General features: G+C 38.7%; 1 protein-coding gene across 3 annotated transcripts in view; it reads left to right on the top strand.

Moving 5' to 3' along the window:
• ST7 (suppression of tumorigenicity 7) overlaps nucleotides 1–14,184 on the top strand; it is a 152,855-nt gene that overhangs the window by 85,133 nt on the left and 53,538 nt on the right. For all 3 annotated transcript variants that reach the window (XM_058190982.1, XM_058190983.1, XM_058190985.1), the window contains one exon: nucleotides 9,646–9,728. In XM_058190982.1, coding sequence (XP_058046965.1) covers nucleotides 9,646–9,728 — 83 coding nt within the window. The remainder of the gene's footprint in view (nucleotides 1–9,645; nucleotides 9,729–14,184) is intronic.

Genomic DNA, 14,184 nt, shown 5'->3' with positions numbered 1-14,184 from the left:
AACCCAAGGAAGCTCCCAGGAGAAAACCATGCTATCAACCTGCTTGAGGGAAATAGTAATGAATCTCTGAGGCTTAACTAATAATCCTCAGCTTGCAACCGCAACAGCAAGACAAAGAACAGCTTCCTTGGCAGTCAAATCAACACTTCTGATGGGGACTTTTGTCCCAGATCTCCATAGGAGGCCACAATTCAGGAGACGCTACTGTTGCACAGTGTTTTGATACAGCCTGTGGAAAGAAAAACGAGTAAAAAGAGCACTTCTTTGAATCGTTAAGCAACTGGTTAACTGGTTCTTGATTCCTTTCTGGGCACAATTCAAAGTGTGAGTGTTAACCTTTTCCCATTTACATTTTTCTTCATATCAGGATGCCCGTGTGGTGATAATTAAATATGGCTATTATATTGTACATTTTAGCATATTTATGTTCGTGTTTAGTTATTAAACTAATTTATCTTCTAAATGTGGTTTCAAAATCAAAATGGCTAAACACTTTAACATTTGCTTGGACTTTGTAAGAAAAGCAATTGAAAATCATTATCAGAAACCGGCTTTCGGTTGGCATTGTGGCAAGATCAGACACGAGGAGCAGATCTTCACGCTCCCGTGCCTAGCTCTCCCCATTGATGGGCTCCGAAAGGAGCAAAAGCCACCCTGTACGGGCAGTGAAGCAAAGATGGTGACCTGTGAGGTCATGGAGAGTTGAAGTTCTCCTGTCTGACCCAGGGTTCTTTTTCCCTCTCAGCCATGGTGAGGAGAAGAGGCAGCCTAAAGATAGCTGCCACAAAGTTGGGACAACTGAGGAACAACTAAGGCCGGTGCTGAAGCGAAGCAGGTGAACACTGACTGGAACTGGGGGAAAGGATTCCTTTTCACTTAAACCTTAACTCCAAGGAATAATGTAGAACTGTTTGCTCAGAATTATTTGTTAAAGCGGTGATTAAGCTTTTTGATAAAAATACTAGACCAGAAGGAAATGACTTAAAGAGAGAAAAATAATAATTCTTTAAAAATTCAGAAAATTGGACTTTGAAACTGGAAAGATGTGGTAATGAGAAGGCATTTTAAAATGCTGGAACTTTTTACTTAAAAACCTATCCTGCTTCTATAACTGAACTACAATTAAAATTACGATTGAAAGAACCAAAATTAGACTGACTAGTGTTAACACTGAAATTTAAGTTGAGAACACTACCTGCTGATGAAAGGAAAATATACAAGTCTGGGAATAAACACATATATATATGAAGGATTGCAAAAATATTTCTTAGGTTATATTTAACTACCCCAAGACTACTGGAGACTCAAATATGAGAACAAGCAAGAATTTGACTATGTTAATTTTGAATAATGCTATTTAGGTCTCCAAACAGATTTATTTATTATATAGTCAATGAAAATCCCTGTACACTGCCCAGAGTCACTTTCCATACAACAAATTAACTGAACTACAGCTTCTCCAGTTCCCACTGAACATTAGCTATTCTAGTTAGGAATTAATAGAGTTAGAACATCTGGCCAGATGCTACAAGACAAGCATATTTCGGCATGAATTTTCATTTATAGCTTCTTTCATCAGATCCTTTTTATCAGTTAGCAGTTTTACCATTAGCTATTAAACTAAATTAAGTACTTAAACAATATGCATTTGAAGGAATGGCCCTTGAAACACAGGTCCTTAGGCAGGGATGGAACAGTTTAAATATTTGCCTCTAATTATAAGCTATGGTAGATATTATGTAAATTAGTTAAATTTGTACGAACAAATACAGTGATCAAGATCATGTAATTTTGAATTGGCGCATCATCCTAAAAACAAGATGTAAGCTAACTACCCTCATTCAAGCATCCCAGGGAACCAAAAATTTCCCATTAGTGACTCCCCCAAAAGAATCACTTTTTGTTTTCAAAGTTTATATAAATTACATTGTATGCTAATGAGAATGTTAGTTCTCTGATCACTTTTATAGGAATATTATATCTTAAGGTATTGAAGATTTCTGCACTCAATTCACATAAAACCATGCTGAATTATTTCCTGTGGATTTCCACCAATGTTTTTGCAAGGCCTAGGTGTTGCACAGTCTGGATTTCTCAATGAATTAGCTAATGTCAGAAGTACACTGTTATGTTCACCTGTATCATCATTCTCCTTAGTCTACAATCGTGTTGCCTTTTTTGGCAAAAACCATACTTCAAGGCCACTATAGCCATTTGACATGTGGTAAAGCAATTGCTTGAGCCATAACATGATTTGCAGAAGGATTTTTAAAATGTGTTGATAGCCATATATGTGAAAACATATAGAAAGAAATGGAGAAATGTATTAAACACAGTCTGGCGATAAAGGAAAAGAAAATGCAAATTATAGCATAAAGGCATTATGTTTGAGTGTAAAAAACAAATATATACAAAATATAGTCAGGGTAAAGGTAAAGATTCCCCTCGCACATATGTGCTAGTCGTTGCCAACTCTAGGGGCTGGTGATCATCTCTGTTTCAAAGCCGAAAAGCCAGCACTGTCCGAAGACGTCTCCGTGGTCATGTGGCCGGCATGACTCAACGCCAAAGGCGCACGGAACGCTGTTACCTTCCCACCAAAGATGGTCCCTATTTTTTCTACTTGCATTTTTATGTGCTTTCAAAACTGCTAGGTTGACAGAAGCTGGACAAGTAACGGGAGCTCACCCCGTTACACGGCAGCACTAGGGATTTGAACCTCTGAGCTGCCGACCTTTCGACTGACAAGCTCAATGTCCTAGCCCTGAGCCACCGCGGATCCCATAGTCAGGGTAGCTGTGATCATTTACAATCAAAGGCCAGAGGAAATAATTTTACACATTTCTAAGCGTAACTATAAACATCATGCCCATGCTTAGAATTAAAGTACCACCATGGTTTTGATGGAAATTCTGTGTGCCAGAAAGTATGACACTTGATACATAACCAGCAATTTTTAGAAGGGTATATCGTTTAGCAGTCAAAAAGCTTGAAATATAACCTCCTACTTGTCGATAATTATAGCTTTGGTCTCCATGGAGCTGTTCAGCATGCTACTTATATGATCACAGTATATTTCACAAGATTTGAGAGTTGGTTTCAACTGCTTTTGCCAACTCATTTCTCTCTTGAAACAAACTTACTGTAGCTGCAAATTCTTCCAACCCCACAGCTGGGATTTTCTTTGCTCTTGAAACCACTGGAAATATTTTATCTCTGATCTCTACAGTAGTTTCTTTCTCTAAGGGATGAAACCAGACAGTTAAAGAATTAAATAAAATTTCCATATATATAAATTATATAAAGTTGCATATAAAAACTTGCATAATGATTATTTAAGAACATAAGAATATCCTTCTGAATGCAAAGCAATTGAAAAAGATGCCTTGCAGCATACAGGGGAGCAAAGAAGATAGCCCTCTTCAAATTGTTCATGTAGCCACCTCATTGCAAGGTTTGTGCATCTTACTTCAGAAGCTATTCCCAGCTATTTGCATGCATGTACAGAGTTATGCTTGTGCCTCTATCTTTGTGTGTGTGTGTGTGTGTGTGTGTGTGTGTGTGTGTGTGTGTGTGTGTGTGTGTGGTAAAAAAAATTCTAAAACAATCTTCCAAACCTTGCAAAAAATGGATTTGCTTTAACAAAGGTATTTTTTTCAAGAGGTAAGTGGACTTTTTGGTTTTTCTTTGAAGATGTTTTCCTTTTCATCCAAGAAGCTCCTTGAGTGGCTCAGACTGCTAAGACAGTCTGTTATTAACAGCAGTCTAGGGCTTTGGTTTCTACCACTTCCATATAAAAGATTGTGTCATGTTTTCGGCTCCCGAGCTGGGCCTCCTGGCAGAGAGTGACTCAGAGAGTGAGGGGGAAGAGCCGACAGGGCTTCCCTCTGCAGGACCTTCCTCTCTGGCTCCGCTCCAGGTCCCAGAGGCAGGCCAGGTGGAGGAGATGAGGAGGCTTCTTTCTCCCGCACCTTCCTCCTCCCAGGCAATTTCTCAAGACCCAGCTGCTGACAATCAGTCCTGCTTAAATCCCAGGTATTGCAGAAAGGAGAGGCGGGAACAACAAAAGAAGGGGTGGGGCAGGCCTAGAGAGTGCTGAATCATGGAGCCACACCCCACAGGATATAAATGCAAAAAAAAAAAAAGCTTTTTCAATTCTGAGTGAATAGTGGGAAATGGAAGGATTTATACTCCTTGCAGAAAGCTGATCATTTGCATTCTTTTAGCAAGTTGTTAAGGCCACCTGGACGTTTATCCTCAGGGTCAACTGAGTGGTGGAATTGAGTATGGAACATTTTTGAAACTGTTGCAAGGACTGTGTTGTAGACTGAAGATAGATGATGTTGTATCCGTCTCCCTCTGTTGAGAGAGGGCTGTTCAATTTTGACATAGATGGCCTCTTTGACCCTTTTTTCAAACCAGTGGTCCTCTCTGTCCAAAATTGTCAACTTTGCTGTCTTCAAAAGAATGGCCGTAGTCTTTTAAATGCAGATGGACTGCTGAATCTAGTCCTTATGGGTTTGTTCTCTTATGTTGTGCCATGTGTTTATGAAATGGTTGTTTTGTTTCCCTAGTGTAAGATCTGCTCATGGCTCACTGTATTGTACTGCATACAGTATACCATGTTGCTCAGATTGTGTCTGAATGTTTTATTCTTGGGGTGGACAAGCTTCTGCCTTAATGTATTCTTGGGTTTGAAGTGTGCTGTCAGGGTTCCAAGGAACACCCCCAACGAAATAAAGCTCTGAGGCTTGAGGCTCCTCAAAGTTCCAATTTATTAGAGATGTCATGCTGGCAGTGCACGTATGTTGTGTTGACTGAAGATCCTCCTGAACTTTTCCAATATTCCTGCAATGTATGGAATGACAATGTTGCTTCATTTATTGTTCTCTTTGTTTTCTGTTATAGAGGAACTCCTGTAGGGTCTTTTTGGAGATTTAATGAAGGCCCACATGGGGTAGCCACACATTCTGATGGCTTTCTTGATGGGTTTTAGTTTTCTTTTTCTTTCCCATCTTTGCTGGTAGGCAGGCCTTCAGCTCAGTGGGTTTAGACTTCTGATGATCCCCATTTTGTGCTTCAGTGGATGGTGGGAAACAAAGTATAAATATTGATCTCTGTGTGGGGGTTTTCTGTAAACATCAATGCTAAGGCTTCTATCTTCCTTAATATGTATTGCACAGTCCAAGAAGACTAGACTATTTTCCTTAACATCTTCCTATGTGAATTTGATGTATCTGTCTATAGAGTTGATATGTTTGGTGAACACTTCCAATTCCTATGTTTTGATCTTGACCCAAGTATCGTCCACATACCTATACCAGTGAGTGGGTAGAATTCCTGTGAAGGAGTCTAGGGCTTTGGTTTCTACCACTTCCATATAAAAGATTGTGTTATGTTTTCGGCTCCCGAGCTGGGCCTCCTGGCAGAGAGTGACTCAGAGAGTGAGGGGGAAGAGCCGACAGGGCTTCCCTCTGCAGGACCTTCCTCTCTGGCTCCGCTCCAGGTCCCAGAGGCAGGCCAGGTGGAGGAGATGAGGAGGCTTCTTTCTCCCGCACCTTCCTCCTCCCAGGCAATTTCTCAAGACCCAGCTGCTGACAATCAGTCCTGCTTAAATCCCAGGTATTGCAGAAAGGAGAGGCGGGAACAACAAAAGAAGGGGTGGGGCAGGCCTAGAGAGTGCTGAATCATGGAGCCACACCCCACAGGATATAAAAGCAGGAGGAGCTGCTCTGTAGCTTCTTGTGACGGACAAAAACTGACTCTTGGAAACTCTGGCTGCAATATTTCGAGACTAAGAATTTGGCTTCTGGATTTCTGTTTATTAATTGCAGTTATGCTGGCTTCTGAGGAGATAAGAGAACTTGGCAGGCAATCGCAGGTTTGTTGCCAGAACTGATATCTGTCATAGGAATAAATTGCTGGCAAATATAGTCAACTCGCGTGTCTTCTTGGTTGTGGTTGTGGGGACAGAACAGATTGGCCACAATGGAGGACACAGGTGAACCCATGGTGCAGCCATGTTTCTGTTTGTAGAAACCTTCATTGTATTTAAAGTAGGTAGTGGTCAAGCAGAGGTCCATCATGGCACATATGTGGTCTGGACTGAGGTTGGTTCTGTCACCTAAGGTGCTCTCTTGTAGCAGTTGTTTTTTCACTACCATGTCAGCTTTGGTTGTTGGAATTCAGGTGTCGTGTCCCACTCCTCCGCTGACGGCTGGGTCCGGGAAATCCGAATCAGGCTTGCCTCTGCAGCTCTGCCCAAAGTCCTAGCAAAGTCCTCAGAGCAGGCAGGAGACCAGTAAGTGACTTCAGCAAGATAAGTTTGACTTTTGCCTGACTCAGAGACTGCCAGAAAGTAGCTCCTTTATATAGGCCATGGGGTGTGGCTCCATGACTCAGCACTCATTAAGGCCTGCCCCTCCCTTCCCTCTGTAGCCTCCGCCTCTCCAATCTTCTGATGCGAGGGTCACACCAATCAGCTGTTGGTAATAAACCCTCCTCAGGCTCACCTGCTGTGGAGGAGGGGGAGGGGTCTAGCTGCTCCGTTTGCCTGGGCATGGAGTCAGGGCTGGGGCAGGGAGATTCTCCTTCTGCAGTTTGTGGGGGCATGGAGCCAGGACTGGGACCGGGAGGCATACATTCCTCAGTGTGCGGGAGCAGGTAAGAAGGCCCCGGCTGCTCTGAGGGCGGGCAAGACACAACATCAGGTGAAGAGAGAAGTCACATCATAGGAAACCATGATCCAGTTTTAATTTCCAAACCTTGCTAGCGAAGTCCTGTGAATTGTTGTTGAATGGTGTTGCCAGCTAGAGGAGCTAATAAGATGGTTAGATGTTTTGCAGTGTTGTAAGTGACGGAGTTGATGCTGCTGACAATTGGTCTGAGTGGAGTTCCTTCTCTATGGATTTTGGGGAGCCCAGCTGTTTTGGTATTATTGCAAAATTCAGTAATTTGGCCCAAAAATTATGTTCTGTTTGGGTAAGCTTTCTGTCAGACAGATTTCTCACCCATCGGTCAGTTTTCTGAGACATGTCACTGTCCATCTGGGTTGTTTTTTTCTGTTTTGTGTGTTTTTTCCTTTCTAAGCTGTAGGGTTGAAAAATTGCCTTTTTGTCGTTCTTTGCTCTTGAAAAAACACCTTTGGGACAAACATCACCTAGATGACTGAGAATCTTCATAGGCATAAGCATTCTTGTCTGTAAGAAGAATACAGAGAATCAAGGCGCTTGGCACCGTTCTTACTTTCTTAGAGGAGAAGGAAAATCTTCTATTAACATAGGAAAAAGGGTGCTGACTTTGGGCTTAGAAAAATAATAGTCAGTAGTCACATGTAATTCCGAATAATGGGTTTTAGTTTTTGCTTTTCATGTTTCACAAAGTTTAACTCTGTTAAATGTAAACAGGATACCTATAAGGATTTTTGAGGGACCTGCATAGATAAATGGAGGACTACATAGTAGTCCTTGTTTAGCAACTGCCTTGTACACAACCGTTCATAGTTATGATGAAAAAGTAAAATGAGAGTACCTGAATAACAGAGATAGATATTGAGTGGTTTTATATTGCTATGCCTTTGCAACTCCTACTTTCTGTTGTCTATACAAATCAGTCAGTTTCAACAAAAACATTACAATGGTTGAAATTAAAATAACTTGATTTTTAAAACCATTTCTGAAAAAAATGCTATGAAGTGAAATTAATGAGTGGAGCTTATCTGTTCCACACATCTTTCCCTTTTTTCTTTTGTGCCTAAATAAAAGTTCAATAAGAAAATATATGTAGATATCGACTTTCTATCATTTAGTCTCTCTTCTGCCATTTCTTCAGACCTGCTGTGGAACAACTGTTAAATCTTTAACAAAGCTGTACATCAGGTCTGTCAAACTGGTGGCCCATGAGCCGGATGCAACTCATGCAGGCCATGCCCACCCTGCCTCTGCAAAGACAAAAAGTCACAATACGTCACAATATGTCACGTCACGTGATCAAGTTTTACACCCGTGCTGTACATGGAGTCTACTTCTTGATTGCCTATAAGCAATAGAACATTGGCCAAATTATGATATGTTGGTTGTGCAATATATTAAATGACATCTCTACTATCCCAGGTGCAGCAGTCTACTTGGGTCATTAATCCTTATGTCTGGTCCTGGGACAAGCATCACTGTTTTTAGTAATTTAGACCCTTCTTTTAATTGATATAGTTGTATATTGCATTAATTGATATATTTGTATATTGTATTGTATTTGTATATTAGTCAGATCTCTGTAGTTGAAGAATATGCTAAATCTCAGCACCAATTTGCTTCTTGATTAACTGAATGTAAAGAAATTAGTGTATTGTTGCTGAACTCAACTTGAACATGATCTTAAAGTTTCCCAGAAGTTGATAGATGTCTAATGTTGATTCAAATGTTTGTTTTATTTTGTTTATATACTTTATATACTTTAGTATTGTTTCCATGGGGGGAGCTCCCTTCATTTTATCCCAAAAATAACTCTGGGAGATAGGTTGGACTGAGAGAGTGAGCAGCTGGCCCAAAGTCACCCAAAGAGTTTTTGAGGATAGATTTGAACCTGGTTTCCTCTGTCCTAGGTCAATACCATAACAGGTACACAACATTACCATTTCTTTGTAATTACATTAATTACTTGTAGTGAGGAATGGGGGTAATGAAATAGAGCAGGAAGTTCCTAATAAAAAATAAGGGGGAGAAGTTTTTTTCTCAGTGAGACAAGCCATTGTGGAGAAGAATTAAAGATAACATTATTTTTAGGATACATATAGAATCTTTATTGGCCAAGTATGATTGGACACACAATGAATTTGTCTCCAGTGCATAAGCTGTCAGTGTACATACAAACAAACAAGGTAATATAATAAGTGTGCATCAGTGGTGGGATTCAATTTTTTTTACTACTGGTTCTATGGGCATGGCTTGGTAGGCGTGGCATGGCTTGGTGGGCATGGCAGAGGAAGGATACTGTAAAAGGATACTCCCCACTCCAGGGGAAGGATACTGCAAAATCCCCATTTCCTCCGGATCAGCTGGGACTCGGGAAGCAGAGAATAGATGTGGGTGGGACCAGTCAGAGGTAGTATTTACCGGTTTTCCGAACTACTCAAAATTTATGCTATCGGTTCTCCAGAACTGGTCAGAACCTGCTGAATACCACCTCTGGCGTGCACGCAAAAACATGTACATACAAACAAAAAGTGTACATACAAACAACAATCTTATAATCATAAGATGCTAATAGGAGAAGGCAGTAGAAAAAATGAAAAGGATAATAGTAATACTACACAGGTAAATATTCTTAGATACAAGATAGGGAATTAGGTATTCAGCAAAGTGATGGCATGAGGGGAAAAAAACTTGTCTTTGTATCTAGTTGTTTGGCACGCAGTGCCCTGTACCGGCGTCCCAAGAGGAAGAATTGAAACATATCTAGGATGTTTGGGATCTGTAGATAGTCCTCCTTCTGACTTGTGCAGTATATAGGTTGGAAGGCAGGCTGGTTGCAATTGTTCTTTCTGCATGCAATGTGTGTATATTCACATTTTTATTTCAGATTGTAGTAAAGGGAAAACCAGGTAAATCATTGGTGACCTTTTTTTTTTTTTTTGTCTTTCTCTTTCAGTGAGTATGTTTTTGAACACATTAACACCCAAATTCTACGTTGCCTTGACAGGCACTTCTTCGTTAATCTCAGGGCTTATTTTGGTAAGTACTAGATCTATTTTTAAAATATTTTATAATCTTCTTTAATACATTATATTTTACAGCTACATGTTTATCGTCTTTTTTCCTTCAAGTTTCCACATCTATATACCGTGTACAATTCATATTAGTCACTAATTAATCTGAATATTAAGTCTTCTTCTGTGAAGCCAATTTTGTTACAGTACATACTAGAGAAATCATACATTTCTCTAGTATATATGATTGCAGATAAATTTAAATACAGATAAAATTTGTACAGATAAATACAGATAAATTTAATGCAGATAAAATGAATTAAAGATAAATACACCATGGTTTAATTTATTAGATGTATGCATGATACCTAATATACAACCTGTAGTCCAACTGTGTGACAAAGAAAAACAGCTAAGCTCAGCTGATTACTGCTCACAACTTAGAGGAGGAAGAAACCTGGGAAAAACAGTCATTTCAGCAATGAGTTGAAAGAAAGTTATTGCATATCTTTTCAGAAGAATATAAGGTAGCCTCAAGCTTCCAAGAAGTGTCATTAGAACAAAAATGCCTTATTGCTGCTTTGTTTGGGCATTGCTAAATTAACAGTTTTCAAAATGTTTACAATTAGTACATTTATGACAGCAATAATTGTTAAATTCTGATTTATGATTAAATTTGTTATGTCTTAGGCGTTTTCTATCGAAAACCGTAAATCAGAATTTAGAATTCTTTTAAAATGCATGAATACAGATAATCATTTATTATAGCATAATCCTAAATGCATCATCTTAAAAGTAAGGTCTTCTTAGTTTTAGGCAAGTTATTTCTACAGAGGAATTTTTTTCTGTGCAAAATTTCAGGAAATCCTATAATTATTTTATCCCATTTGTGCCATTTATTTATTTGCATAGATTAATCTGAATGCATTGTGCTAAACTTTAAGTTAACATTTATTTCCTGAATTAATTTGTTGTTTGGCCTGCAGCTTACATTTATTAGCTTAACATCAGAAATCACTATCTAATTTAGTATAATAAACTTAAAAAACTTTATTTTGCCTCAATATAGCAATAAAGTAACTAAAAGCTTACTGTCTTTTCATGGTATACATTCTCAAGCTCTACTCAGACTAAATAGGTCCATTTCTTTTTCCACAAAAAAAAATCTCTTGATGATGTTCTCCTTTAATAAATAGTACATAATAATTATTTAAGAAATATTTATTTTATTTATTTATTTTATTCAATTTTTATACCGCCCTTCTCCCGAAGGACTCAGGGCGGTGTACAGCCAAGTAAAAAATATTATAGTATAAATAGTATAGTTATAGTATAAAAATATAACAGTATAAATATTAAAATATTAAATTAAAACAAACATATTATAAGGTGGCCGAATTTAAAACCATTTAAAACATTAAAATGTAAATAACCCCAATAAAATTTTAGGCCAGTCCCGCTTGAATAAATAGGTGCGTTTTCAGCTCACGGTGAAAGGTCCGAAGATCAGGCACTTGACGTAACCCAGGGGGAAGCTCGTTCCAGAGTGTAGGAGCTCCCACAGAGAAGGCCCTACCCCTGGGGGCCGCCAGCCGACATATTGAATAATTGCCAGTGTAGTTTTTCTTTTCTATCAGAGAGGAAAGTGTGACATATTCTGCAGTTTTTAAAAATATTCCTTTCTCAAACTTATATAAAACCTTAATATTTTATAGGACTGTGCAAACCCTCAGTTTGAAGATTTGGTTAAAATGTGATTTTGATTTACTTTCCATATAAAAAGGGATATTTCAATTTAAAAAATTGGGTGCTGCAAATCAATTCTGCCCTTCTGCACCTGCATAGAAATGATTTTATTAATCTGTTTGGAAATCTTAATCAAACTAGCTCTATTATATAATTCAGTTCAAATAAAATAATATTGATTTGTAACCTTCCCAGCTGACTTCCAATAAGTAAAGTCAATAGAGGAAGCCAAGTCTGTTTTATTACCACATAATTTTGTCAGGACCACTATTGTACTCTGGTATCCTGCCATCATGCTGAGGGGGGAGAGGGTGGCATACTTGGGATTTTTTAGCTTCAGCTGTTCACTTGGGAATTAGGGTGGGGTTCTTCCCAGCTGGTTTCCAAGGCCATTGCGCCCTGAGCGTGAACTGGTCTGCCTAGTGCCTCAACATTCTCAAAACATCTTCTCGGCATCACGTTGGCTGCCAAAGGACTGATCGGGGGAGGGGGGGTTGGGATTGGAAACAAAAATATTTGCTTTACACTTTGACTAGGACCTTTAGCTTCAACTTGACTTTACTGCATCCAGTTTCTATCAGTAAAAGTTATTTTAATTCAGCCCAGTGGATTCAAGAACCTGCTTTCCTAAGGGCATATTTGGGGCAGGTCAGACATTAGATGAAATCTGCAACTCTGAGAGACCTACAACTCTACCATGGGGACCATGCACACAATATTGGCTCAGCAGCGACCATGAAGAAGCTGAATGCTGGGGGGAAGCCTCATGCTGGGAATTGAACTTCTCTGAGTAGACGGAAGAGGCTGGGGACCAAGGTGATCCATGGGCATCAGAAAGAAGAATGATTCAGAAGGAAGGGCCAGGGGACTCTCATCTACTGTAGCCATGGAGCTGTTGATTGAAAGGGCAAATAGAGCTGGAAGAGCTCAAGGATGATGAGGAGGCAGGCAGAGAACCCGACCATGCTGACCTGATGATAGAGCAATCTATGAAGTTCATGATGAATGCCTTCCAGATCCAGAGAACCACAGCCACAATGAACTGCTTGCTTCAAGTGTGGTCAGGAGGGGCATCTGGCAGCATAAAAAGGATGTCCATGTTACTCAAAAGCTTAGTCAACTAACTAATTTTACCTTGTTCTGACAATTTTTCCTAAACTTTATTATCCTGGTCTAGATGTGTGATAACACAAAAGGTTAGAATATGTCCAGAGTTCCAACTTTTTGAGATTATGATCAGTCCAGAAGCAGAGTGCATTTAATGTCAGTTAAATTTGTTATTCCATAGTTTTTATCCTTTTAAAACAGTCTTAGGAAAAAGAAGTTTGGGTAAATCCAGAATATCAAAATAATTCTTCAGATAGGCTACTTTCTGAATTAAACCTATGGATTGACTTTTCTAATTTGACTTCTTGATGAACTTCTTTCCAGAAAGGGTTTCTTTCCCTTAAATAATTAACTTAATTAGATTTAATTAAATTCAATTAGATTTTTATATTGTTTTTAATTTATTTATGACTATTTGAATTCTGTTTTTATGCTGGTTGTGAACCGCCCTGAGTCCTTCGGGAGAAGGGCGGTATAGAAATCTAATAAACCTTTAAACCTTTAAACCTTTATTTTTTAGTTAGCCAGAAAAGTCCATACTAAAACCAGCAAAATATTCCAAACTCACCATTAACATAACAGAAAGAAAAGACATATACCCAGAGGATATATCAAACACAGCTGTTTTGTCTATGTCTGCAAGTTCTCTTTAGTCCCTCAAGATACTTAGAGCTCATTCAGGAAACAGCTCTCCGAAGAATAACTATGTCTGCCAAAGAGGTTCAGAGCTGTTGTTGTTTCTAAGCAATAAAGTAATCATTTCTTTCCTAATGAGTATATCTTGGGTATTCCATGAACTAATTTTATCTCAGGGTGTATGATCAGAGATGAAAATAAAACACAAATGAAAGTTTTCAGAATGATTTGAGTTTTCTAGGTGAAAGAAAAAAGCAATAATTACAACAATGAAACATTAATTTTCAGAATTTATATTTTGTCTTTAGGTACAGATTTTAACCTTATAAATAACAGCAAAGGAATAAGCAAAGAATATCAAGTATAGATAAAATGTAATTTTGTTTTAAGGGGTATTGCAGCAGTGAAAGAGTGAGGGTGAAACAACAGGAAGGGTCAGTCTTATTCTTTTTTTATATTTTTATTGACCTTTTTCTTCTGGGTCCATCTTTGTGGTAACTATTGTTACTGCAAGAATGCAGGTGGTTAATTCCATTAATTCCTCATTTAGAATTCTTTATTGGCCAAGTGTGATTAGACACACAAGGAATTTGTCTCCAGTGCATAAGCTCTCATTGTACATGCAAGCAACAAGTGATAAATCATGATCATAATCATAAATACAATAATCATAAATCATAACATAAATTCTCAGTGATAGTCATAGGGTGCTAAAGAAGCAATCAACACAAATCATGATACAAACAACAAAGTGATAGTCATAAGATGCTAAAGGAATAGGTAATATGAAAGATGAGAAGGGTAATAATAATACAGTCCTACTATGCGGTTTGACATCCGAGGACCTAGAGCATAAGACAGTGTTGTGAAAATTAGTTGTTTAGCACTGATGGCATGGGGGAGAAACTGTCCTTGTGTCTAGTTGCTTTGGTGTGCAATGCCCAGTAGTGTTGTCTTGAGGGAAGAAGTTGAAAATAGTTTATGTCCAGGAT

This window comes from Ahaetulla prasina, chromosome 7 (assembly GCF_028640845.1).
Source record: "Ahaetulla prasina isolate Xishuangbanna chromosome 7, ASM2864084v1, whole genome shotgun sequence".
NCBI classification, from domain to species: Eukaryota; Metazoa; Chordata; class Lepidosauria; order Squamata; family Colubridae; genus Ahaetulla; species Ahaetulla prasina.
The sequence above is the reverse complement of the archived record's forward strand: the minus strand, read 5'-3'. Positions and strand labels throughout refer to the sequence as shown.